Genomic DNA, 26,574 nt, shown 5'->3' with positions numbered 1-26,574 from the left:
ATATATATATATATATATATATATATATATATATATATATATAGATAAGATCTGTTTCTTTTGTTTCAAAATAGCGACGTTTTAAATTACTTGGAAAAAATATGTATATATATGTATATATATATATATATATATATACATATAATTACTCGGAAAAAATATGTATGTGTACAAAAGAAACAGATCTTATCTATAAATCGTTTCGATTGTTTGCTATCTTTTAACGGCTAGTTTAAATCCTTTCTGCACACCCCGTACATAGCAGGCGTATATTCCTAGATAGTTTTCGTCATGACGATAAACTTCGGACCGCGGTCGCCTGTAGTTTCAGTTTGTTTCAGTTGATCGTACAAGTCGGACGTGTTTACGCACCACTCGCGCTCCTTCGCACGCAACGTCAGTCACACGTACACGCACACATTTGCACACGTATGTAGACCGATATCACAACTGGTTCGTGACGATATAAACTTCGGAGTCGCTTTTCCAATCAAATGCAATCGCTCGAACACATTAGACGCATTTAAAAAAAAGCTCTTGCAAATTGCAAGAGTGTTCGCAATTCAAGTCTCTTCGCGCCACGTGCTGACTGAGGAACGTTCATTTGTGTCATTGTTAGATACCTTTTTGTTTTTCTCGAGGTGAGTAACGTAACATTTTCATCATCTTGCGAAAGATTATTGATTTGGTATGGATATAGCAGTGTCTGCTATTTGCGATATTCCAATTGCTTTTCTAATAAAGTTTAGAAGGCATCTCTCAGAATTAATCCTCCTTTGATAAAGTATCCCTTACAGAAATTCAATTTAATACTGGCTAATTTAATATTGGAAATTACTTTTTAAGTATTAAAAGCACTTAAGAATGTTTTTAATACTTAAAGTAAGTGATTAATCATTACCTTCTACTATCTATTAAATTTTTATAAAGGGCGTTGGATGCGACCTTTGCTTCGTCTGTTTTATATAATAATGCATCGTTTAATAAAGAAAGAAGTTTTATGGGTAAAACAAAGTAATTTGGATAGGTTAATAAAAATTTTTAAATTGTTTAAAAAATTGAAATTGCATAATTTATTCAATTGCATCAAGTGTATGTTTTGTATATTTGATTGAATATTATTCAAATCCAAATTATCTTGATTTATTCTATATATGTATATTATTTACTTCTTTTCACCCATTTTATTACACTGATTAAATGGAAAATTAATAAAACAGCATCGGATCGGATCCAACTTGACTTTTTTGATTTTTTTAAAAATTCACTTTAGGAGGACAACGAAAAAAAATCCAAGTTTATAGTGCTTGAAATAATTTTACTCTTTTCTAGTTTTTCGAAAGAAATAATGTAATAATTAAATTCTAATTAATTTTAATTTGTGCAAATGAGGTAAATTGTATAATAATAACAAGTTATTGTTTTATTCATTTTATATTTTATTAGGTGTTGGAATTAATTCGTAGCGTTTTTAATGAAAGAATGTTATTTATTTCACATGAGCATTAAAAAATACATTAATGAAAGTACTTCCCATCACTTGTAAAACGCTACGAATTAATTCCAACACCTAATATAATATCGAACATTATTGATAAAAAATTTATAAAATTTATTCGCGTCATAATAATACTTCAGGATATAACTATTTACATAGTCATATCATTTGAATAACGATCCACATATATCTACATATTTAATGCCAATTATTATTGGAGACAAAGATCATTTATTGGCCGTTTTCGAACCGGGAATCGTTGCAGGCGAATGTTAATCAATTAAAGACAAAGTGACTTTTTAAGTACGAGAAATTCTTCAAATACATTCATCCACTCCTGAATTCTACAAACGTAAAATCATTTGCATCATATTTTTGCAGCTGTATCCACTTTAGACTTTTTAAAAAATATTTCTCTTTATGTGATCATGAAATATAATCCGATTAAAATCAATATTTATAATTACGAAAAAACTTGTCTGTCAAGTGTAATGGATAAAATTAAACACTGTCAAAAATTTCCGAAGTCTTAAAAGAGAGATTTGTTAGAAAGAGTTCACAAAGTTATGTGTATATCATACAGCTTGTCCATAACCACTGTACGCAATTCATCGTGTCAATCAATGAGCTTTGAGCTCGCGGAAGCTAGTTGTTCTCATTTCGATGGCACTCAAAGTATGCACTCGAAACTCATTAACGCCAATGAAAAGCACATGAGTCAGTATAAGAGAAAACATGTTTATACTTTGCTGCGTAATCATTGATGTTGACTATCCTGTTGATTATTTTCTTCATAATAGATTACGACGTAAATGTAGAATTGTACGCAATAGAAATGTGTTTACGAATTTTTTTTGTATCAAGATGTTACAATAATTGTTATATATTCAACAATAAACACGAAGAAGATATTTTTTAACAATTTTGAATACCTCAGAATTGAATCATCGAGTATTCAAATACTTGAAAATTTTAATTTCTTTTGTTTATTACATTCTGTAGCAGAAAATTTACATTTGACTTGTTAAATCAATAAAAATTCATTATATTATTAAATATTTCATTAAAATTTCAATAAATAAATAAATAGTATATTTCCTGGCTGTAATTCTTTGACGTTACACGAATTTCATTTGATATATTGATCGTAATGTAGTAATCAGATTCATAGTACGCTGGGAAAAATGAATATGTAGATGAAAAACCTAGAAAATTTTCTTGCATGCTCTCATTGCATAATGCCTTCATTGCACATATAGTGGCTTCGAGGTAACTATCTTCATGTTTCCTGCGCTTTGATCTTATTTCGGTGAAGAGCGCTGAATCAGCAAAACTCAAGGCTATCACGAGTGACATGCTAAACATTCTAAGAAGTCTGGGTCACGAAAATATTTATTTTTTATGTAATCGAGACAAGTAAAAAATCGGTATTTACGAAAGTACAAAGTTTGTTTTTCTTCGTAAAAAGACAGTATGGAGAACTGTTCGAAGTGAATTGATATTGCTTTTGCGGACGCATTTAATATGTGTAATTTGATTAACTGGTCGCTTAATTTTGCGAACAAAGAATTCAAAATTTTAATTTTTTAAATAAAGGAAAAATAAAACGAAGAAGAAAAAGATAAGAGAGGCTAAATATTCGACAATGCTAGAGTCTTGAAATTCATCCTCTGTTATTGGACATTAAGGTTGCGATTCAAGCTCATTACTGCTGTTGGAATCATTTCATCCTTGTTCATTAAATGTTAAACAAGGACAAATGATGTTCACGAGCGTTGGGATGTAAATCGGACCACAGCTTCAAAGTGTGTATGTACAATATACACTATCATCGTTTAAAATAGTCGTTACAAATTTCGAAATACTTTATACTAAATTTTGAGAAATATTTAGTGTCCAATTTAAAGGTAAATATTCGCTAATGTCTTGAAATTCACTCTAATTATTAAATACTAAGTAAATTCAGTATTCAAGTATTTCGAAATTTATAACATTTAGACAATGACTAGCACAATAAATATACACTACTCTGTGATCTTTATCCCTAAAACCTTTTTAAAATTTATTTATTTTATATTAATCGTCCAAAAAAGCCGTTTAAATTCGATATTTTACTAAATTTTGAAACACTTAGTATCTAATAGTTAAAAATGAATTTTAAGATTTTGATATTTAACCTATTTTACTTTTTTCTTTTATTTTCTCCGTATTTTTATTTCAAGATTTAAAATTTTGTATTCTTTGTTTGCGAAATTGATAATTTTGGGATGTTCTTACTGTAAAGACACTCAAAAATAAATGCCACATCACAATTGTGTGTTCAGTGCCAGGTCCATGGTCAAAGAAATTCACCTGGACGAAGGCCAGTCGCCATCCCTGCCTCATTCGGATATTCTACTTTTGAAAAGGTCGGTGATGTCGGTCACACGCGAATCCATTTTAATCTCAAAACAGCGGATCACGAGACTATTTTCTTTCGCTTCCGCGTTGGTGTACCGCGGGAGCATCAACAACACAAGCTCTTGACTATTAGCGAGAAATAGTTTCAAAGTGTGTAAATGTGAAATTAACTGTAGAGTTAGATGAAGTGTATAATTTGAAATCACGTGAAACTGAATAAGATTCATAGACGAGAAATATATTGATTTACTATTTGCAAAAATATCCATTTTCGCGTGACTTTGACATTATGTTATTAAAACAAGATAAGAATGAGAGAGAAAAACTCCTCATACCTTTAATTCAAGAAATGAAGCAACTGCTTATTATATTTAATTATATTTAATTACCGAGTATTATTAAAACATATTATTAACACGTGATTAGCATCAACTGATTTTCGCAATATTAAGAAAACTTAGAAAGCTACATTATCGCTATAATTTCACAGACAAATCGGAAGCTAATTTCGCGCACTCGCTACGCACGCAATTTATTATCATTTTTGAAATTTTCGCAAAAACCAGTTCACGAAAGCAACAATTTAATCGTTTTTACGCTTATTGCGAATAGTGCAATTTTTAGCAGTGAGCTAGACAGAGAAGTGTAGCTAACCGCTCGCGGTTATTTCACAATTAAATAACTTTTGCCGCTAATAGCCTCTCTGTCTTTCCCACGCGCGAGGTGATCGTGCGTGGATTGCAAATGCTATGTCGAGTAAAATTACATAACGTGCATGCCACGAACAAATTAAGAAAATTGATGAATTATCCAAAAAATCGAATGTGGTCGTTGTTTGGAAAATTAGCCTGTCGAAAACCCGCTCTGTCTGCCGACGATAATTTCCCCGAGTGTGACGTATGTACACGCGATATAAATGATGATTAATCGCGAGAGATACTGACGGCACAGTTAATCACCGGTGCATGCTTGTCGAGTGATTGCACGGGGCAACGGTCGATGGAATTAATTTCGCGATCTCGACAGAGGTATCTTAATTAAAACCATGTTTTGCAACGCTGCGATTGTGATCTACATGTTTTGCAAATAATAACAGAGCTGTAAATTTTATGATCGGGAATTTCTAATAGCAGTTTACTTTTCCGTAAGAATGTTTTGAATTTTAGGATAAAAGTCTGTAGATTGTTTAATGTAATTATTATTATTTCTTAAGTAAGATTTCTTAGGTTATTTGCATTAATAAAACAAAGATATAAACTTGAATTCGATATTTGTTATGTTGATTTGAGATTATACAAACGGGACTTTGAACAAACGATGATTCACAGTACATCATAGATAAAAAATATTTTTATCTACCTCGTATTTATCAGAAAAATTAGGAAGTCATTTGTCCATAAAAATAATTTCCGCAAAAAGTTTTGTTTGTTAATTTTTACTTGAATTCTAAAATAACGAATTTATCAAAATTATTGTTATAAATTTATGTATTTTAATTTATAGATAAACGTTACTTGTAATAATGTTTATGATAAAACAACAGTTAGAGTTGTTTGAAAATATCTCATTTAAGTGACGATGATTTAAAAATGATTGTCACAACGATGACTCACATTAGTACATCGAAGATAAAAAGCACTTATTTTTTTATTACGTGTTTGGCAGAAAAATTACAATGTCATTCTTCCATAAAAATCTCTTTTGTCAAAAAGTCTGCTTCTTGGTTTTTTTTAAATTTTAAAACAATGAATTTATAAAACTTGTTTTTATAAATTTATTCTATTTAGTTCATTTTAGTTTATAAATAATACTATTTCCATTGTGTCAGCATTATAGTAAATAATATTTATGATAAAACAAGAACCAGAGTCATTTGAAAACAGCTCAATAATAGTGATTATTTAAGAATAATTTGTCACATTCAAGACTTCAAGGTTTCGCGTTTTGGATGTCTCGCTAGAGTTTTGGCTGTTTGCCGATAGAAGGTTTCGGAAAATCATTGCAATAATCATTTGCAATTTAAATAGACAGAAGAGGTTATATAATAAAATTGTCGAGAAACAGTTCAATGCTCTCTCTACAAGTAAAAGAAAATATCAGAGGATGCGAGCCGTATCAGCTGATACTGCGAAATAAAAGTTTGCGTGCTTCTGACAATTCGTTTGACGAGAATAATCTCTTTACCATTTAGTAGTAGACATGACAACGTATTCTGTTAGGCGATCGTCCAAATATCTAAATTTGCGTTTCGTTTCGTTTCGAGAAGAATTACATTTTTTCAATTGTACATTTAATGTGTAATTACTCGCGTAGGCATAACAAACTACATAGCACAAGTTAGTATTACCATTGTTATTTTATTATCTTACTTCGTTATCTTACGAACAATGGCGAATTTCAACATGTCAAGCCTAAGATATGATGTATTGTATATTTTCAAATTCTTTATAAACAATAACATAAATTGCATGAAATTTATATATATATATATATATATATATATATAAATTTAGCTAAATACTAAAAATAATTTTTATAGACTGTCAAAATTGTTATGTAGAAAACTCAAGCATAATTAGTAGAGATAAAAAAGTGTTGCTATTTTAATAATCAGCTTTAAGCGTTCTACATACAATAATTATTTTGATAATGTAATGAAATTATTTTTAGATATATCTAGCTAAATTTTTAGATACTTCAGCAAAATAGTGTAGATATTTTTGAGCATACATAGTGAACATTTTGCAAGTATCTTTTCTATCTAAATAGCGAATCTATCACCCTCCCGAGTGATTCGCAAAATATCAATTTGGTTCGTTTTAAGAGCGATCGATATTAAGCATTTGTTATTTGTGCGGCTATTAATAGGGGCTCAAAAGCCCCTGCCTTCATCGACAATAGAACGCAGACGTTAACGAGATTTACATCTGTCATGTCAAAGCACGAGTGGACAAGTAGACAGACATCACGTCGAAAGGTTCCAAATATATATATATATTACATCTCATAATTTAGCGAAAATATTTCGCTTTTTGAAACTAGTCCAGCTGTCAAATTGATTTCATTATCTCTCTTTCTCTCGCAGAGAGAGCATGCTGCTCGTCTCTGATTGCACAATATTGAATAATCTTCTTAGAAATGCACATTTATGGAGATGTCAGCTCTCATTATCACTGACGATATAAAAATTTGATAAAGGTTGAGAATACCCCGGTCATCTCAAATTTTAGTAAAAATAAACTCAATCGATGCCTACATCACTTTTCCCAACAGTTCATTTGAGCACAAAAATTATGGTCTACAACTCGATTGTCTACATGGATTATTGTTTACAATTCGATTGTCTCAATAATTGACCCAATATAGACAAACTAATGTATAGCCAATATTGACCATATATATATTGACCATATATATATTGACTGCATTCAACATAGAAAGCAACTTTGCAACTGTTAAAATTTTTTAATATGATTGGCTTATACATTTAGATCCAGAGAGGAACTAAGAGCAAGATCAATCATATTAAAGAATTTTACAACAGTTGTAAATTGCTTTTTCTGCTGAATGCAGTCATTAGGGACTCTAATATTGGCGCAATATTGAAAAATCAATGTACAGCCAATATTTGGCGCAATTTTGAAAAATTAATCAAAAATCAAAAATTGGATCCTCAATATTTAGCCATATTGGGTATACATTGCTCAGTAAACGAAAATAAATTGAAATTGATAGAAATGAATTCATTTCACCATTTCCGAATTCGCACTTTCGATTTTTCGTCTATTTAAATCCATGAATACATCTAAATTCAATATGATAAATAGCTCTTTTGCATTTTAATTCACTTTAATAAAAAAATAATGTAATACGGATACATGTGTGAATATATCCAATATAATATATGTAGGCAAATATGAAATTCCGTTTCTAAAATTGTTATTCGTGCGCAAAAGTCCATGTAGGCAATCGAACTGTAATTTTTATTCGCAACGTCGGTAAAAGTGATGTAAACAAATGATACTGTAGGCAATCGATTTGTAGGCAAAAGGAGCATCTCCTATATAAATAAATAATTTAAATTTAATCTAATTTAATCCAATTTAAATTTAAATGTAATTCGAAATTACGCAACATGATGATTATTTGATCTCAGTATGTTTAAATGTATATTACTAGTCACAGAAATTTAATATTGGACGGAGTAGTGATTAATTATTTATTTTAAGTAATAAAAGCACTGTTTAGTGCTTTTACATGGAAGAAATTATTTTGCTGAAGTATTACAAAATTTTAAGTAGATATACATAGATATGCAAATAATTTTATTAATTATTAAAATTATTATGTAGCAGATTGCGCCCAAGCATGATGAATAATATATCAAATTTTAATAATAATTTCTAATAATTTTTAATACCTAGTTTGAGTGTCTTACATAATTATTTTGATGGTTCAACAAAATTATTTTCGTATCTATTTTTAAATTTTTAAATATTTTAGCAAAACTGTTTTTTTCATAATACTCAAAATAAATAATTTTTAGTATTAAATTATCCAACATTAAATTGGATTTTTGAAAAGGAGCTAGTTTACTATTTTCCACAGCTTAGATTTCAATATCTTTAAAAATAACTTTAAATTAAAATAAGATGTAGTGCAAAATCCTTGAGGAGTGAATAACAAGCACTCGTTTACGTATGCAAATATCAAATGTTCTTGTTCCAGATAAACATAATTTGAATTTTATACAGACTTAGGCAAACTGAAAATCGCAAAGAGAGCGTAAATTTTCGTAAAGAGTGCGACGCATATCGTAAAATAATTTGCAGGCTGTGTGCGAGCGCAAGTCGGTTCTGTCGTTACGTTTTACTCGCGTGTAAACCTTCTCTTTTACGCAAGCTCCAGGAAAGTGATCGACCTTTTTGCAATATTCATTCCTGCTTCTAATAAAGACTTTTCGCGCTCGACTCCGACAATCGAATTAAGAATCGCCACCGGAGATTAACCAATTTTCTTCCTCATCACGTTTTCCTTCATTGTTTGTTATACGAAAATTTTATCTGTTAATTTTAATGAATAAAATAATGAACTTTACTGAAGCGTCGGATCTGAATGAGATTTTATCAATCTACAAAATGCTATTTATTGCGAACATGTATAATAATTACGTAACTACATGAGTAAGTCAAACCGTAAGTCAAATCAGCTGGTAAAAATCGTGAAAAAAATAGTCAAGTATAAGTGGGATGACTCAGATTAAATGAAATGCGAAAAAACAAACCGCTGTGCTACGTAAAAATTAATCAATCGATTATTAGTTTATCAGCAAAACACGTAAAAAATAATAATCATTACGCAGCAAAATATGTAAGCAATAAATTCATATGTTAATAGTTACTCGAATATTAAGATCTTTCTTTTTATTTATGACTCACCATACGACGATCTGTAAACATCTGGACCGGCTGCATTATCTGTGTCGTGAGAGGCCTTAACAATTGTCCCCAACAATTGTCCATACACACACACACCTGCACGAATTCACACACGATCGCGAAAGCTGCACAAAAAAGAATAAACAGTGTCGTCATTAAACCTTGACAATGTTAGTTACTATACATGTAACTTGGGGGACAAAGTATAACATTCATGATTTTTACATTGCGCGCACATCGCTGCCTACGCGTTAACAATCCTGGCGGCCAGGTGAATACAAAATGCTTGCGTTTACTCATATTTTTTAAGGATGCAATTATTTCTAAATAATAATTGAAAAATCTAATTTCAATATTAATTTTTTAACTCTTATTCTCTTTTTTCTCTTTCCTTCTCTTGAAATCGATGTCTTTAATAAATGACAGACAAAATTAATATTTTTCGTATAAAAAAATTGTACGTTAAAGTTTTTGGACATAAGAATGTGTAATCTGAATACGAATTAATTCAAATTAGCTGTGTTTAACATTTCGCTATTATGAATCTTTCAATATTTTTTCTGTGACGCGAATGGAATAATGTCGAATTTATGTCAATTATGGCATCTAATGGCAATCTAATTATTTCATACAATTAGTTTAATAATTTTTTGTTATTATTCATTATTCAATATTTTTTTATGACAAAGATAGAATATACACTGTTAGAAATGTTCTTAAATTTTATTAACTTTTAAGTAGAACAGTGTCTTCAATATAGAATGGAATAACGCCTTCAAAACAGAATTTAGAAAAGTAGTCCATGAAATGAGAACGCAAATACTTCTCTCAAAATAATCTAGATGAGCATTGCAGACGTTCGTTCCTGTATTCCTGATCGTAATACAGATTTGCGCTATTTTTAATTATACGGAGACAGACGCGAAGTGACTACTGCGACGCGTTCGCTTTGTGTTTCCTTCAAGTAAGCCGCCATGCAGTCTGCTATGTCATTCATATCGGCTCGCGAAAAGAAAATGTGGCATTCTCGCATTTACAGTGACAGAAAGAAGCTGTTGTGGAAAGAAATCATGCGATATCCATGTGCTGCCTCATGTATTTTCTAAATATATAATTCGACTTACGTAACTTCGAAATTAAAGTCCAACAATTAGCGTTTCACATAACGATCTAAGACTGATAAAATTACACACTACGTTATCTTTGATCAGATAAAGATGACAGACATCGCGTAATGAAAAAAATCATGTTCGTCAGTGCTATGAATAACTCAATATGGCTAGTACTATAAAAAACTCAATAAATACCAATTTTTATCTGAAAGTTTTTTAACCGAATATTTTAATTTTATGCGCATTTAACCCATTTTTTGCATTCATCCAAAAGATAATTGTAAATAATCAAAATGTAAATTAAATATAAAAAAACCTTTTTTTTGTACGAAGTGAAAGAAATTTAGCTAATAAGAACAAGCCTTGATCATGTTTTCCAAAATAATTTCGTCGGCAGCCTCAATTAACCAGTTCTATTTTTCAATTATTTAATGCAGCGAAGCTCTAAAATTTTGATCGAACGATATAAAATATGTATTAGTACTTTTTTTTTTAAATCTTTCATACGATTTTGCCTTCTCTCTTCTTGATTGAAGAGATTAATTAACATCAATCATGTTTAATTCAAAACTTTGTGTCCATAATACTACACAAAAAAATTGATTTGACTGAAATATTTAAAAATCCAACTATAGATACGGATTTGAAAGTATTATAATTTTGTTAGATCATCAAGATAATTATGTAAGATATTCAAACTACAGATTTCTAGAAATCAAAACTTTTTGCAGCATATATTTCTGCTAATTACAATACTTTGACGACCCAACAAAATTATTTTCAAATAAGAATCTAGCTAAATTTTAAGATATACTTCAAATAATTCTTTCCTTGTAGAAATCGTTTCGAGATCTCGGAACAATTTCTAGCATCATGGACACAAAGCTTAATATCGAAGATAATATTTGATTGTTTTAAAAAGGCTTTCGCATGTTCTTAATAACTTATTCGAACGAGAGCGACTCGTTAAGCATAAGACTAAAATATCTCACGATTACATCGATCGTCGCTACTTCCGCTCGATTATTTCTTGACTTCTGTCCGATGAGATTGCCCTCGTCGGGCACGACCGAAATAACTTATGATCTTACCTAATGGCCATTAATGGCGCAAGCTGCCGGTTCGAGCGTCAAGTTTTTTGAATCTCACCGCTGTTATCGGATTTTGCTGAATACGTACGTCATCGGTCTTCGTCATTTCGCCCAATATTTCTACGCGAAAACAAACTATTAACGAGATTTTCGCAGCCGCGGGGCAAACGTTCGGTCGAATCATCCGATCCGGTGAAACAAATGACAGTAATGGCACAGTATCGCGAAAGTCGTTGACGATTGGCTCGTTTAAATTGATCGAGTGTGAAATTCGCTGATTTCTTATATGACCGAAGTTGCCGCTTTAAGTCGCCGCGCGGCAACTTCGCGTCGTTCGAGCCCTATAATAAGCAGTAAGGCAGCGTCTACAATAAAGCAGTAAGGGCGCGTTCACACCTTGATGGAAAAGTAGAAAGCGAAAAAGCAGTGGCCAGTCAGAACTCGCGCTGGTAGTAAGTATGGTAGTACAAAAAGTCAAAATTGTTAACTATCGGTTAGAGTTCTGATTGGCTGCTTTTCCGATTTCCGTTTTTCCATCAAGGTGTGGATGCGCCTTAAATCCTAAGAAATCAATCAATCACAATTAATGCGAAGAGAATTATGGTTAGTTAACTTAATTCTTATGGCTTAAGGCTTACCTATTACTTTATTGTAGACACTGCGTAACAGACATTTAATGCTGAAACATATGTAACGACTAATTACTTATTTTGAATTGTTCAGTGTTTTTAATAGTCAAAGGAAATAATTAATCATTACTTTTCAGTATTAATTCTCTGGAGCTGGTAACAAAATCTGTTTTTGACGTTGGATCTATAAGATCCATTTAATTTATGTTATTTATATTAGTTAAAAGCACTAATTAATTTCAAGAAACCAAAATAACATAATTCATATAAAAAACGTATAAAAAAGAATTAATACTATTGTTGATATACTATTGTTGTATTCATAATGTTTTTAACTCTAGACTGTTCGAAGTGACATTTTAAGATGCTACAGTTTTGTGATTGGCATTTTAAAATTGTATTTAAGATAGTCTTAAGAACTGACTGTGAATGCCGTCTTGGTATTCATAAGTCAGTATTCATAGTTGGAGCTTATATTTGAGACCATCTCAAATACAGTTTTAAGATGTCATGAGTCAATCAGAAGACTGTATTAGCATTTCAAAACTTACTTAAGACGGTCTTAAAATAAGAATGAATTATGAATACTAACTTCAGTCAATTTTATATTTAAGACTATTTTAAGTACAGTCAAAGAACTGTATTAGCATCTTAAGATATCGATTAAGACGACCTTAAAATAAGAACTATAAATAAGAATGATCTAAAATTACAAACGTAACATAAAGAAAATTGTATTATTTGACAATTTTGAAAAGAGATTTATAATTGAATGATTCCAATAATAAATGTCAGATTAAGAAAGTTAAATTGGCCGGTATTAAATTGGATTTCTGTAAGGGAATGTGATAGATGACTTTTTTCCGAGACCGTGGCTAATTTCTTACAAGATTAAAATCCAAATCTACAAAATCTCGTTACGCGAATTCAGCCGCTTTTGTTCCGAGCAATTTTTTTTATGCAAGATCAAGAATCGATCGCCGACAGGCGGAGATAATCTCGTGGTAGCGTGAAGCAATGAAAAACACACTTCGATTCGACATACTCGAGGTATGTCGAGGAAATCGCCTCGTCAATGGCGGACACCAAGCCGCTCGTCGTAGTCGAGACGAGAAACAATCGATGCCGTGCACACGCACACGGACAAGCGCACAGGTGGGCATAATGTCACGTTTCTTTGTTCCAGGCGATCCTCGCGTCACTCGCGTGCCGTGCGTGCACTGGGCGCGTTTGAAACGCGCGCTAACGTCGCCGGCGATCACGTGGTACGTTCACCGTATCGACCGCCAGCGCTGACCGCCGCTCTGATTGGTCCGGCTGGTCACGTGACTGCGCGCAACGTCAGTTCGGACTAACGTCTGCTCGCGGTGTCACTGGTGTCAGGTCTACACTTGTCAACGCACGTTCGACGGAGGAACAAAGGATTTCAGCGGAAAGATAGACTATCCTCCGCTCTTCGGACCGTCTAGTTCGTTGGTGTCGCATCCATCCGTCTTTTCTCGTCTCGCTCGTCGAGAGTTTGCCGAAAGGATTGTCTTTGCTTGTACTTGCGTCGCATCGCGATATCCTGGACGCGCTCGATCAGGATTCGCGCACAACGTCACGGTATCGAGGCGTTTGTGATACGGCGAGACAGGTGTTCTTGACAGTTCGCCGTCGCCGTGACGGCATCGTCGGCGACCCGCGAAACGCGAGTTCAGTGACGGTGTCATCGAGTACATAGGGATCGGACGAGGAATCGTCGACGAGTTGTCACGACTCTGGGTAGATTCGCCGAGCGATAATAATTTCGCGTCTCCTCTTCGCATCTCTAGTTCTTTCTCTCTCGCACGCGGGAGACCTTCGGGCTGAAGACTGTCGCGAATACCTACGTTTCTCTTTCACCGCACCGCGAATTTCTAACAACACTTTGGCTAAATTCGTGTCTCTCCCTTTCTCGTTCCACCCCTCATCCATCGTCGGTCGTATTCCGCGGCCTGTGCTGCGCGAGCTTAGGACATGTACAGCATGAACTATATCGCCAAGATCATCAGCAATTTCCGCCTCTTTTACAACGAGATCAACGCCGCGACGCTCACCGGCGCGATCGATGTCATCGTCATCGAGCAACCGGACGGCTCCTTCACGTGCTCGCCCTTCCATGTCCGCTTCGGCAAACTCGGCGTACTCCGTTCCAGAGCGAAAGTGGTAAGTTCTCGCATTTGCGCCTATTATCGACAATTTATCTCTGCGCAAATAGTGTGATAATAAACGATCAGAGGCTGACCTTCGTTGCATCGTTTGAAAAGAATTATTTAATCAATTAGTTATATTGTATCAATTTTTGGGATAATTATTAAATTATTTGATTATAATGCTTATTGCAATATTATTTCTTATAATGGAATATTTTTTAAATATAATTTGCTGCATGTAACAATTTGTTGTTAAAAAATAATTTTTTTGTTTTTATTAAAATATTTGTATTACTTGTGTTTTTAAAACTGGGTTTTTTAAAAGAAAATCTTACATTCGTTTTTGAAAAATATTTTTATTTTTATTTTATTAAAATAAGAAATAGATATATTAAAAAAATTATGTTTTTTATATATAATATTTTATGTGTATTATTTTACGCCGTTTAAAAAGAATTATTGTATCAATCGTTTAGGTAATTATTAAAATATTTTAATAATTGATTTTAATAGTTATTATAATATTATTTTTTATAATTAAATATTTTTTAAATATTTTATAATTAAATATTTTTTAAATGTAATTTACTGTATGTAATAATCTGTTATTAAAAAATAATTTTTTATTTTTATTAAAATATTTTTATTACTTATATTTTTTAATATACTGCTTTTTTAAAGAAAATCTTACGTATTTTATTCTTGAAAAAAATGTTTTTATTTTTGTTACATTAAAATAAGAAATGAATATTGTTATTAAAAAAGTTAGATTATTTATAAAGATGTATGATTTGAAGGATTTGTAGCCTGCGTATTATACTAGAAATGTTTTTACAGGTGGACATTGAGATAAATGGAGAACCCAGGGAAATTCATATGAAACTTGGAGATTCTGGCGAAGCATTCTTTGTTGAAGAAGTTAGCTCAAATGGATCTCCGACAGACACCGAAATCCCACCCCATTTGGCCTGTTCGCCCATACCCGACAATTGTTTTCCACCGCCGAAATTTAATCTGTTGTCAGATTTGCCTCAGGAGCAGAGAGAGAAGATTCTCATAGACTCAGTTCTTTCCATAGAGCGAGAGAAATGGGAGCAGATGTCCGCCTTGCCGCCTGATCAACGGGAGAAGTTTCTGATTGAACAATTCTCAGATCTTCCCGCGGAACATCGTGAGAAATGGCTTCAGATTGCTTCATTGACTGTAGAAGAGCGAGACGAGATGTTCAAGGAAAGCTTCGGCACCATATCTCCAGAGCAGAAGCAGCAGATGATCAGGGAACAGTATTCCGCTTTGAAGACGGAGGACAAAGAGAGATTGTTTAAGGAGAATTTTCCAGAGCTTTCGATCGAGCAGAGACAAAATTTTGAGAAAGCTTTATTGAGTGACTGGAAGGAGAAAGAGGAAAAATGGGAGGAGAAACATGATAAGAATGATGACGAAGAAATATTTGATATGGATGCTATCAGTGATGAGCAGCCGAAATCAATGATTTCTTGCCCGAAATCTTTCGTGGCTGTTACTTCGTCCGAGAGAATTCGTAAGATAAGCGTGGTGAAAAATGATTTTAGACCGATTACGAATGACTCTCAAAGCATTAATAAGGAAAAATCTAGTGATGAATCAAACTCTTCTTCAGGCAAGAAGAATTTGAAGGAAGAAAATGTTGATGAAAATAAGAGTAACAATTCGACTAAGAGGAAACGTAAGAGGAAGAGTATTATGAAGAAGAAAGGCTCGCAGAGGAAAACAAGCAATGGCAATACCAGTCAGACGGAATTGAGTGAGACTGATGCAGTTTTTACCGAGGAGTCAATTAGCGAAACGGTAAGTGATATTATTTCAATGAGCATTGTATTTCTTACTGTTATATTTTAGCACACTTATTGATTGAAGATATTTAAGGGCCCTCCTCCAATGGCAGAGGAGGAAATTAATACCATTCCGGAATCAGTGACATCCTCCCAGGACGTTGAGAAACGACCTGAAACCGATTTCCATTTCTTTAGTGACTCAGAAGTTACTAAGTATATAATTTTTAATTTATTTACTTATTAATTATTAATATATTAATATATATATTATATATGTATATTATATTAATATATGTATATTAGATGTATTTATTAATGTACTGTAATATGTTCAAAAGAAATAAGGACTCTAGACCATGTTCGCCTGTTCAATCGGATACAGAATTTGAAGTACGTAAAATTACGCAAGAGGGTAGCGAGAGAGAAGATGACAAGGGTCATCAGCAGAGTTGGAGATGGGGTGAATTGCCCAGTCCACCTCCGGAGCCGGCGCACATGTCGCATAGGAATTCGTTGAATTCTTTGGCAACTGCTAGTCAGCCAAATAGTTAGTATATGATTTCATGATTTCTATTTACAGTCACATGTCGAACTCTATATATATATATATATATATATATATATATATATATATATATATATATATTGTTCATGATTAACTCTTATTGTACGGTTCTAAATGGAAAACTACTACTATTATCGATCGTTCATGTTTCGAGAAACTAATATGCCTGAGGCTGATACATAAAATTATAACAAGTCAGTGTTGTAAAATTCTCAATCTTTTTTTTCCACGAAAAGAAACTAACTTGAATGCTTCATCACTAACTGTTCGCTAACCATTCGCTTTTTTAATGGCACAGAAGATGCACAACGATCTATGCTCAGTGGCATGTTCTCCTTTATGAAGAAGACTTCTCGCGTAAGACACAATCCGGAATCGGAAGGAATTTATCTTAGCGATCTTAATGCCGACGAACTGGACCCCGAAGTCGCGGCTTTGTACTTTCCCTCCTCACATCGAGGCCCAACGATGATTAAAGGTATATGGTAAACTAGCTTTTGCTTTTGCTTAAATGCATGGTGCATCGAAACTAACATTTCAATAAATAGTAAATGCATCTCTTCTGATTTTCGTATCATAGTCATTAAATAAAACGCATTTTTTAATTTTTTTAAATTCTCATTTTTTAGAAATAAATATTTCTTGAAATATTTAATATAAATATTTTCAATAATTTATAAGACTGTCTTTTTGCTGTTTGAGAAAGAGAATAAAAGAATTGATTTTTAACTTTTTAGTATAATAAGTAAAGATAAATAACTAATAAAGTTGTATGCTGAAGTTCAATTTTCATTGTTTTACTTATTTAAATTTGATTGTGTTTTATTTTGTGATATTGTTCTTCTACATTTTACGTAAGAAAATATAATGTTTGTTTTATTATGCAGATGGAAAAACGGTAGATGAAGAAGATACAGAATCAGGTAACGGACCGAGTTTACCTCAGAGCCCCAATAGTGTTGAGGGAGCTATCGGTGGACCAAAGTCTTTGGATAGCGACTTCGAGGAACCAAAGCATTCTATATTCGATAATAGCATAGAAATAAGTTTATCTCTCTGCGGTGGTTTGGACAATGAAAATGGACCGTCTAAGGAAGCTTTTAACGAAAACTTACTGCACTTTGAGGATGTTTGTACCGATCCAAAGCTATACGAAAATCCGAATTTAGTCGTGAAAATCAACGGGAAATTTTACAATTGGACTACAGCTTGTCGGATAGTATTGACCTATGTTGTTTTCCAAAGACATTTACCGCAAAGCGTAATCGAAAATCTGTACATGTCGTTGCCGGTGCATGAAGATAAGAAGCGACAGAGCAGCGATAAGTCCGAGAGTCGTAGTGGATACAGTTCATGGTTCTCTTGGAGGCGTTCCACGCAACCTTCTAAAAAACCGCAGGATAGTCAAAGTAAGATTTCTCAAACTTTTGATTTTAATAAAAACTTCTTATTTTACAAATAGTTATACTTATTTTGATAAAATATGACTTCTCTTTATTTATTGCAGATGACGAAATTGCTGTGCAAACACCTGATCAATCTGTAGAAGTTAAGACTGTGACAAACGATGAATTACCTTCGACTGACAGGTAAATCAAAGCTCTCGAACTTCTTTTTTTATATTTGATTTTTTACATTCTTTAATTCTGTTACATATTTTCCAGGGAAATAAAGACTGAACAAAACACAGATTCATCAAGCTCAACGGAAATAATGGAAATAATATCTTGTACAAGATTGCCAACCGCATCGAATGAAACTACACTTACAGAAACTGAGAAAACGCATGAGGGAGAAGGCGAAGGATACAGCGGTGGTGAGGATTCTGACAGTAACCACAACGAACCAGCGGGTGTTAAGATACCTGTGGAAAGAAGACCGTATTACGAGTCCACAGAAAAGTATCGTAAAACTCTGCGACTGTCGTCCGAACAAATAGTAAGTATTTTTCACAATTGCAAAGTATGAAAAATGATTGTGTTTTAATTTCTTTAGGCAAGTCTTGATCTAAAGGACGGCGCTAACGAAGTAGTCTTCAGCGTAACCACCGCTTACCAAGGTACGAAACGTTGCAAATGCCATATCTACAAGTGGAAGTGGGACGATAAAATCGTTATTTCTGATATCGATGGCACCATTACGAAATCCGATGTGCTGGGTCACATCCTACCAATAGTAGGCAAGGACTGGGCTCAATCCGGAGTCGCTCAACTATTTACGAAGATAAAAAATAACGGCTACAAACTATTATACCTCTCAGCGAGAGCAATCGGCCAGGCTGGTGGAACTCGAGAATATCTGAGGAACTTGAGACAAGGGGATCTGACGCTGCCAGAAGGCCCGTTACTCTTGAATCCTACGAGTTTGATTCTGGCATTTCATCGCGAGGTGATAGAGAAGAAGCCGGAAGAATTCAAGATATCCTGTCTGAAAGATATTCAGGCGTTATTCCCTGAAGGATCTGAGCCATTTTACGCTGGATATGGAAATCGCATAAATGTATGAATAATAAATTCTATCAATTAATTCATTTGAAATGAGTGATAAACTTTTTTGTAAAAAATGTATTAGTAAATGTACTATATATAAAATATTTTATAGGACGTGTGGGCGTATCGAGCAGTAGGCATTCCTATAATGCGGATCTTTACCATAAACCATCGAGGAGAATTGAAGCACGAATTAACACAGACATTCCAATCTTCGTAAGTATTATGTTATATTATTGTGTCGTTTATTAAACTAATATTTCTTTTCTATGGAGGAATATATAATAACAGAATAAAGATATTATATGTCTATTTGATTGTTGTACATGATAATAACTTAATCATTATTTTATCTTTTTACACTTTTAACGTCTTCTTGTGTTTTACAGCATTTCTTTTTATTAATTATGCGATTCTTTAAATGCTATATTTTGTATTAAGCCTATGGCACGCGATACATTTTTTCTTGCTGGATTGCTTATGTTTTAGTAAATTATTAGAACTGCATTACATAGAAACGTAGAATTTCTAATAATTTCTAGTAATTTATTAAAACGCAAACAATTCAACAGAAAAAAATGTCGTGTGCCGTAAGTTTTAGTCTCGAGTAATGTAAGTATACTAATCTTAAAGCAGTCGTATTATTTCCAGATGGGATATGTAACTAATAGTAGCAGCTAATTACAATTTGTATGGCTATAATAGCATTTAATATTATTGCCTGTCTTAATTAATTTTTGTGTTTAATACTTACTAATTTTTATGTTTAATACTTACAGCTTTTATGTTCAAAATTATTTCTTTTAAATATACTAATGGTAAAATTGTTAATAAATGGGATGCCGCCTTTCCTACTAAACTGTGAAAGGATTTGAGCGTCAAAAATGAAGTTATTGGTTGAAAAAAAAGAATAGAAATACAAATTTTCAGAGAGTGTTGATAGGTCGGATATTTCTGTGATTACAGTTATGCGCGTCAGTGCAATATCGTCAATGACGTGTTCCCGCCACAACCTATGCCAAACATCTACTGATAGCACAACCATAAATTTTAATAAATTATTGATATTAAATTAATTATATTGAAATTAATTAGATTGAAGTATTATATATTAATATGCCAATGACATATCCGGCATTAATGCATTGTTGAATTATGTTTGGGATATTGCCATACATAATTGCATTATATTTGAATAATTGACGTAATACAGCATATAATATGTTTTAATTTTGTTTATTTTATATATGCTGTGAGAACACTGAGAACACACGATATAACAAACAATCAGGGAAATTCGTTTCCAATTATAAATATTTAAATTGCATATGTTAAATGTAATCACAATTTGCTTATATTTTGGAACATATTTGGTTGTGCGCGACAACTTCTATCTTCTTATGATTTATAGGGTAAGCACTTGTTTTGTACACATTTGCTTTTTTATCATCGCTTGATATGCTTTTATTTCTAGCCATCCTAACATCGTCATTGGGAATATTTTGGTACATTTTCCACTTATTTCGGGCAATAATGAGGAAGGGATAGTATTAATATAATTTGTCACTCATAACTGTTTTCAGACATTGTCGTGAATGTATAAGTGAAGGAAATATTCATCGCGCCTGTCAAATTCATTTTATTTTTTTATTTGCTTATCGCTCATAATTTTTCAACCAAGCACTTCACGATCGCTCTTGCATAAACTGATTCTGCCATTCAAACATGATATTAATGATTCTTATAAAATAATTATGACTTGTAAACTGTATATAAATACGCTCTCATTATTTATATCAATTTTTTTTACATAATATTTTTTTTAATTGATCATAATTTGTAACATGACGATTTTCTTGTCCGTGTGGTTTTTCTACTCAATTTATTATATGCTTATTATATGTTTCTCATCAATCTAATCTGGATTTCTTGTGTTGTATGAACTTTATATTCTAATCCAACTTACTTAATGTGTATACATATACACACATATTGCTACAAATTTATTTCATACATTAATAGAATATGTTAAAAAGATTGAGATTGATAAAATTCATTTATATTTCTTTATTTCACGTATGAATTCATTTGTAAACGAGTTATATTATAGATGGCAATTAAACATTCATTTTTCAGCCATACTGATGGCACAAGGATACGAGCTTGTTTTGATGCGTGCTTTGCAATTTTTGTTTATTCTCTGATTACAGATATTCGAACATGAGCTTTATCGTTGACCAAGTATTTCCAGCACGGCGAGAAGACGCAACCGATGAATTTAGTAATTTTGCGTACTGGCGAGATCCGATACCTGAAGTACCGAAACTCGAGGAGCTTTATACTCAAGCTCTAATTACCTAAGAAACTATCTTTGTTCTATAACCGTCATTTGCTTGAACTATGAACGATGATTATCATATTTAACTAACTTTTATACTGTGTGCGTTGATCGTAGTGACTTTGACTGGTGTGATTGTCTAATGTAATACATCAGGAAAAGTTAATGTGAGTATTTAACGCTTTTTTTCATATTGGATTTGTTTAAATATTAAATAATTTGTGGAAAGATCCAGAAGAGAGATCGCTATATATGTATAAACATATATATAATATATACATATATATATATATATATATATATATATACATATAATACATATTATAAAATTCTAATATTTAATTTTTATATATACATGTACACGTTTGTATCATTTATATATAAAAATAAGTTAATGAGACCAAGTTTTATTACATATATATGATATTCTCCTCGAACAATAAATTTCATCGAGATACACGCCAAAACATTCCAGCTTCGTTATACTAAAATAACAAAAGTTCTTTGCGTTAAATAATACCAGACATATTCTACAATCTCAATCGAATTTAATCACACTAGCCAATGTACACAACGTGCCTAGAAACTAGACACTATAGCTGCATGCTTTATGGTGTAATGAACTGCGAGTTATATTGTATCACGCACTTCAGGAGTCTGCAATCTGTTCTAAATGACATTTTTTTGTTAGAGTGGGCGTAGAATATACTCTTTGGGAATTGTTAATTAAGAGTTTCTTAATCTTTGTCACCTAGCGCGAATCGTTTATGTATTTGTGGCTCCTGCTAGAGAACCTCGCTTGTTGCTGCACACGTACAAGTTTTATACGAGTATATAATTGTCCACGTATGTCGTCAATTTTCTACATTGAAATGCGTTGGGATTTCTCTTAGTCTCTAATCGATAGTAAGATATTCTTTTAGGACGTAAGAGTAGGCGCATTAGCAGACGGATAATTAAGTGTTTACCGCTTACGTTCCCTATTTTAAATAGTTATAATTTCAGAGAGCTATAATTTATTTTTGTATAAGATCTCGATTAAGTTAGCGTGCTGTGAAATTGCCATATCCTCAAAATGATATTATCATTTACATTGTGATATTCTGATCAAAGTAGGGATTATGAAGTATATAACGTGTATAAACGTGGATTTCTTTTGAAAATTTACGTTAAAGTAGTATATATAAAGTACGAATCTATTCTATATTCCGTAATTTGTACATAATCTAATTTTTATTTAATTATTCTCTTCTCAATCATGGTTGTTCTTTAATCAAATACATTCTATCAACTTTTGTTCTTTCATATGTTACCTAAAATATTTTTAACGTATAGATTAAGTTATCATTGTTTTAGTTTGGTTAACATCACGTAAAAATAATGTTGACGGATTCACTACTTGTCCTTCTTGAGTCATATAATTGAAATAACAAAAGTACAACTGTATCCAACCAAAGAGGATAGAGTTATATTCACAATAGATTATATCTGTTATTACGCGATAATGTATTCATTATAGGACAGTGAGACAGGAAAATTGCAGAACAAAGCACGAATAATTAAAAAAATATTTTGATTTAGACAAATATAATGGCACAGAATGACAGAGGAATTTATGACAAAAAATAATACTGTATATATTTTGTATTGTTGATTTAGAACAGTTGTTTTTGAACAGACTTTAAATTAACTTATATGATGTAATATGTAATGTTACATTGTAAATTTATAACTATTTAATATTATTTTGTAGTATTTATCTATTTTGTTAAAAGCATTATTCTTGGTACAAATATATTTAGACAAAGTTTGTTTATAATTTTTTTATTACTTTTTATAATTTGTTTATATGTTGTCATGGTATAATTATTCTTCGTAATAATAAAAAGAATTTTTCATTTTCTAATAAGTAAAAATTTTTTCTAATAACTAGGATTGAATAAACTGGAAATAATTATAATTATAAGACACATCTTTCTATTGAATAATCTAATTTTTACAAATGGGGATAATGTATAAAAATTATTACGGAATAATATTAAAAATTTATGTTGCACAAGATGACATATGTCTATTAAGTTTTATGTGTTAGTAATAGTATTACACATTACCTGTAAGATGATCTCATCGTAATGCAACCTGTTTTTAGTTTACTTAATTCTTATCTTTTAGCAGTATTAGCATCTCTCAACTTCTATATATATAATAAATGTATAACCTGTATCCTTTGGAATCATAAATAATAAAAATGATGAAAATGATTACTTTGTGAAAATATCAATGCTACTGGTAATTTCGTCACACTATAAATGTAACTATGTTATAAGAATTCTATTAATCATATAACGATGTATTTTATGATTTAAAAATTGGAATATTTTTATTTATGTTAAATTATATTTTTTTTATTATCATTTTTTATACTGTTGCCATAAAAGTGTTTTATACGTAGAGCATAATATTATGATTATTTGTAGAATCTTCTCTTTAATGATGTTTTATTAGGCCAACAAGTTTTATTCTGAAATATTTAATATTTCATAAATTTCGTATAAATATTTATAACGTTCGTAATTTATATATATATATAATTTATGTTCCACAAATGTTCGCTGTACATTCAGAATTCTTCAAACACAAATATTTAAGTGTTCACTTTAACAATTATGTATTACCTCATGTGTTAATTTTTGCACATTTTTTCTTCTATTTCTAGTACTTTCATTATCTGAATGCTCTAAAATTTCTAAAGATTCGATAGAAGATGTACTGTGCCTCCTATCAGATTCAAAATCAGAAACTATTTTGGGTATTATATTATTATCGGCTTTTTTTGAAGATTCAATTATATACCAATGATATATGCCCTAAAAATATTGTTTGAAATGATAAATGAAATTATGTACAAAAAATTGCGACATAGCATGTGATAAAAATTTAGACAACTTACATATACATTAAATTTTACTCACCCATAATATACCAATCATCCAAAATAGAGTTAAAGCAAGTATTTGCATATTTTATTTAATATAAATTTTGTTTATATATATTTGTTTATTTATATTTCCTAAAATTATTTTATTTAAAACACTAAAAATTTTGACATGTTTAAATTACCAATTATTCCGTACTCATTTGTTACATTTTAAGCATTTAAATACAATTTCATGACATAAAATTTGCTGTTGGCGTTTTAAATAAAGTAATTACAAATAAGGAAATATATTTATGTATAAAGTCATATATACATTTTTTTCTTAAACTACAATACATATAAATTTCATGTATCATCATTGTCCTCCATATCCATTTTTTCTTCATCGTTCTCTCTCGCGTCATCTGGTATTGTAAGTTTCTTAAAACCATGTTTTTTCGTGTATACCCCCAAAAGTAGTAGCTTAAAAACTGCTAGCGGTTTACCTAGTAATTTCTACAAAACATATAAGGATTTAGTTTCAACATCTCAATGCAAAATATTAAAATATATATATATATATATATATATATATATATATATATATATATATGTACATAAATATGTACCAGAATTTGTGCTTGCTCCGGTGTCAGTACTTCATTTTTTTTACAAACCGTAAATGGTTTAATCAAAGTAATAACTCCCTTTTTCAATGATGTAGGCATACCCAACTGTCTCAACTGTGGTTCCATGCTATGTTGGAACTGTGGTAGAGGTCCTTCAGGTAATTCCACTGTTTCAGGTGTTACAAATCCAGAACGGGCATATTCCATTTCTTCATAGTTTTCTGCCCATTCTATTACCTAAACAAATAGATATATAAAATACATTTTCAATAATATATAACATAAATTATATTATTAGGTGTTGGAATTAATTCGTAGCGTTTTTTAATGAAAGAATGTTATTTATTTCACATGAGCATTAAAAAATACATTAATGAAAGTACTTTTAAAACTTATAAATACTTTGTAAAACGCTACGAATTAATTCCAACACCTAATATAAAATTAATCTTAAAATTTCTATAAATATGATATTTTGTTTATCAAACATAAATACAATAAATATAAATATATATAAATACAAATATAAATAAATATTATATATAAATGACATTCTTATCAAATATTTATTTCAAATATAGTTTAATGTTATTGTCTAAGTCTTTATATATGATATACCTGTTTTCTTGGTCTATTAGTAAATAACAGACCACACTGGCCTCTCATCGAATGATTCTTCATTGCATTAGCTAATTTATGTATACCTTCTGCAACTTCAGTTTCCTTTGATTTTCCCAGACCCAGCGCAATTATTCTAAGCTTTCCAAAGAAAAGTTTACTGTCTTTCCATTCAGAACGTAAATCAAGAAGTTTAGTATTGCGTGTATTTTGAATAGAGATTAGAAATATGCAACTGTATTCTTCCACACATTTCTTAACATCTTCCATGATCCTCTGTTTTAAGACTAAACCTTTTCTATCGGTTTTAGTGAGAGAAACTGTGAAATAAAAATATTTTAAACAGTGTCATATATTTATTTTACACATATATTCTTTCTCATTATGACAAAAGTACAAAAAATAATATTGTTTAAAATTATTATTTAATTTATTACAATAAAATTATGTGATAAAATATTAAATCATGAAATGAAATTGTAACTTTTTTTGGAGGTTAGTTACAACAAGCTAACTGTTTCTAAAAATATTTTTTACAAAAATACGGAAAAATGGACGAAAAATATTTAGGAAATTACTTTTTTTGTCCCTCTTCGATTTCGGCATCTTTGAAACTAAATTCTTTCACAGATTAAAAAATATAATAAAATTGTTGTTTAAAATTTACGCCTGATAGCCATGTGTTGCCATATGCTCACATGTGATAATTTTGTGATTGGACGTGAGTTTAGACATTATAGACTGTTACAGAGAGGGCGCTACACGTAGCGAATTGGAATAAATTGGAATAAATAGAAGAGAAAACTTTTTACATATCTAAAATTTTGTTATTTATTTAGATACCAATAAAATTGTCTCTAAT

At 31.2% G+C, this 26,574-nt stretch overlaps 3 protein-coding genes and 1 long non-coding RNA gene across 9 annotated transcripts in view; 1 reads left to right on the top strand and 3 right to left on the bottom strand.

Moving 5' to 3' along the window:
* The window catches only part of LOC105149556 (hypothetical protein), a 165,690-nt gene extending 152,351 nt beyond the window's left edge, over positions 1–13,339 (bottom strand). The window contains exons 1-2 of one of the 2 annotated variants that reach the window (XM_087411997.1): positions 11,540–13,339; positions 9,337–9,461 (exon numbers count right to left, since the gene is read on the bottom strand). The gene's annotated coding sequence lies outside the window, so the exon portion shown is untranslated. Of the gene's footprint in view, positions 1–9,336 lie in introns of both variants that reach the window. The other variant, XM_087411996.1, reaches the window with a different exon arrangement.
* Lpin (phosphatidate phosphatase LPIN) lies at positions 311–23,809 on the top strand. 5 transcript variants are annotated; one of them, XR_015546981.1, is made up of 13 exons: positions 311–641; positions 13,355–14,355; positions 15,180–16,169; positions 16,239–16,369; positions 16,495–16,703; positions 17,020–17,199; positions 17,609–18,130; positions 18,229–18,310; positions 18,386–18,659; positions 18,717–19,220; positions 19,323–19,426; positions 20,177–20,622; positions 21,421–21,531. XR_015546981.1 is itself a non-coding variant. In XM_087411990.1 (12 exons), exons 2-12 carry the CDS (start codon positions 14,167–14,169, stop codon positions 21,569–21,571), a joined length of 3,336 nt encoding a protein of 1,111 aa, XP_087268116.1. In that variant the 5' UTR covers positions 311–429; positions 13,355–14,166; the 3' UTR covers positions 21,572–23,809. The 5 variants fall into 5 exon arrangements, 4 of the variants coding, with proteins under 4 accessions (XP_087268116.1, XP_087268117.1, XP_087268115.1 ...); XM_087411990.1 differs by lacking the exon at positions 20,177–20,622 and having other exon boundaries at positions 311–429; positions 21,421–23,809; XM_087411991.1 differs by lacking the exon at positions 20,177–20,622 and having other exon boundaries at positions 16,248–16,369; positions 21,421–23,809.
* On the bottom strand, positions 23,495–24,610 carry LOC147907767 (uncharacterized). The gene is made up of 3 exons (XR_015546983.1): positions 24,521–24,610; positions 24,224–24,415; positions 23,495–24,069 (listed from the first exon to the last, which is right to left on the bottom strand). It is a non-coding gene; the product is annotated as an uncharacterized LOC147907767 (long non-coding RNA).
* On the bottom strand, positions 24,545–26,444 carry RpLP0-like (ribosomal protein LP0-like). Its single transcript, XM_087412028.1, has 4 exons — positions 26,291–26,444; positions 25,713–26,032; positions 25,095–25,331; positions 24,545–24,981 (listed from the first exon to the last, which is right to left on the bottom strand). The coding sequence occupies exons 1-4, from the start codon at positions 26,316–26,318 to the stop codon at positions 24,832–24,834; spliced, it is 735 nt and encodes a 244-aa protein (XP_087268154.1). The 5' UTR covers positions 26,319–26,444; the 3' UTR covers positions 24,545–24,831.
* Positions 26,445–26,574: the final 130 nt, after the last annotated feature.

Source organism: Acromyrmex echinatior, chromosome 12 (genome assembly GCF_024713525.1).
Source record: "Acromyrmex echinatior isolate Ae372 chromosome 12, ASM2471352v2, whole genome shotgun sequence".
Taxonomy (NCBI): domain Eukaryota; kingdom Metazoa; phylum Arthropoda; class Insecta; order Hymenoptera; family Formicidae; genus Acromyrmex; species Acromyrmex echinatior.
The sequence above is the reverse complement of the archived record's forward strand: the minus strand, read 5'-3'. Positions and strand labels throughout refer to the sequence as shown.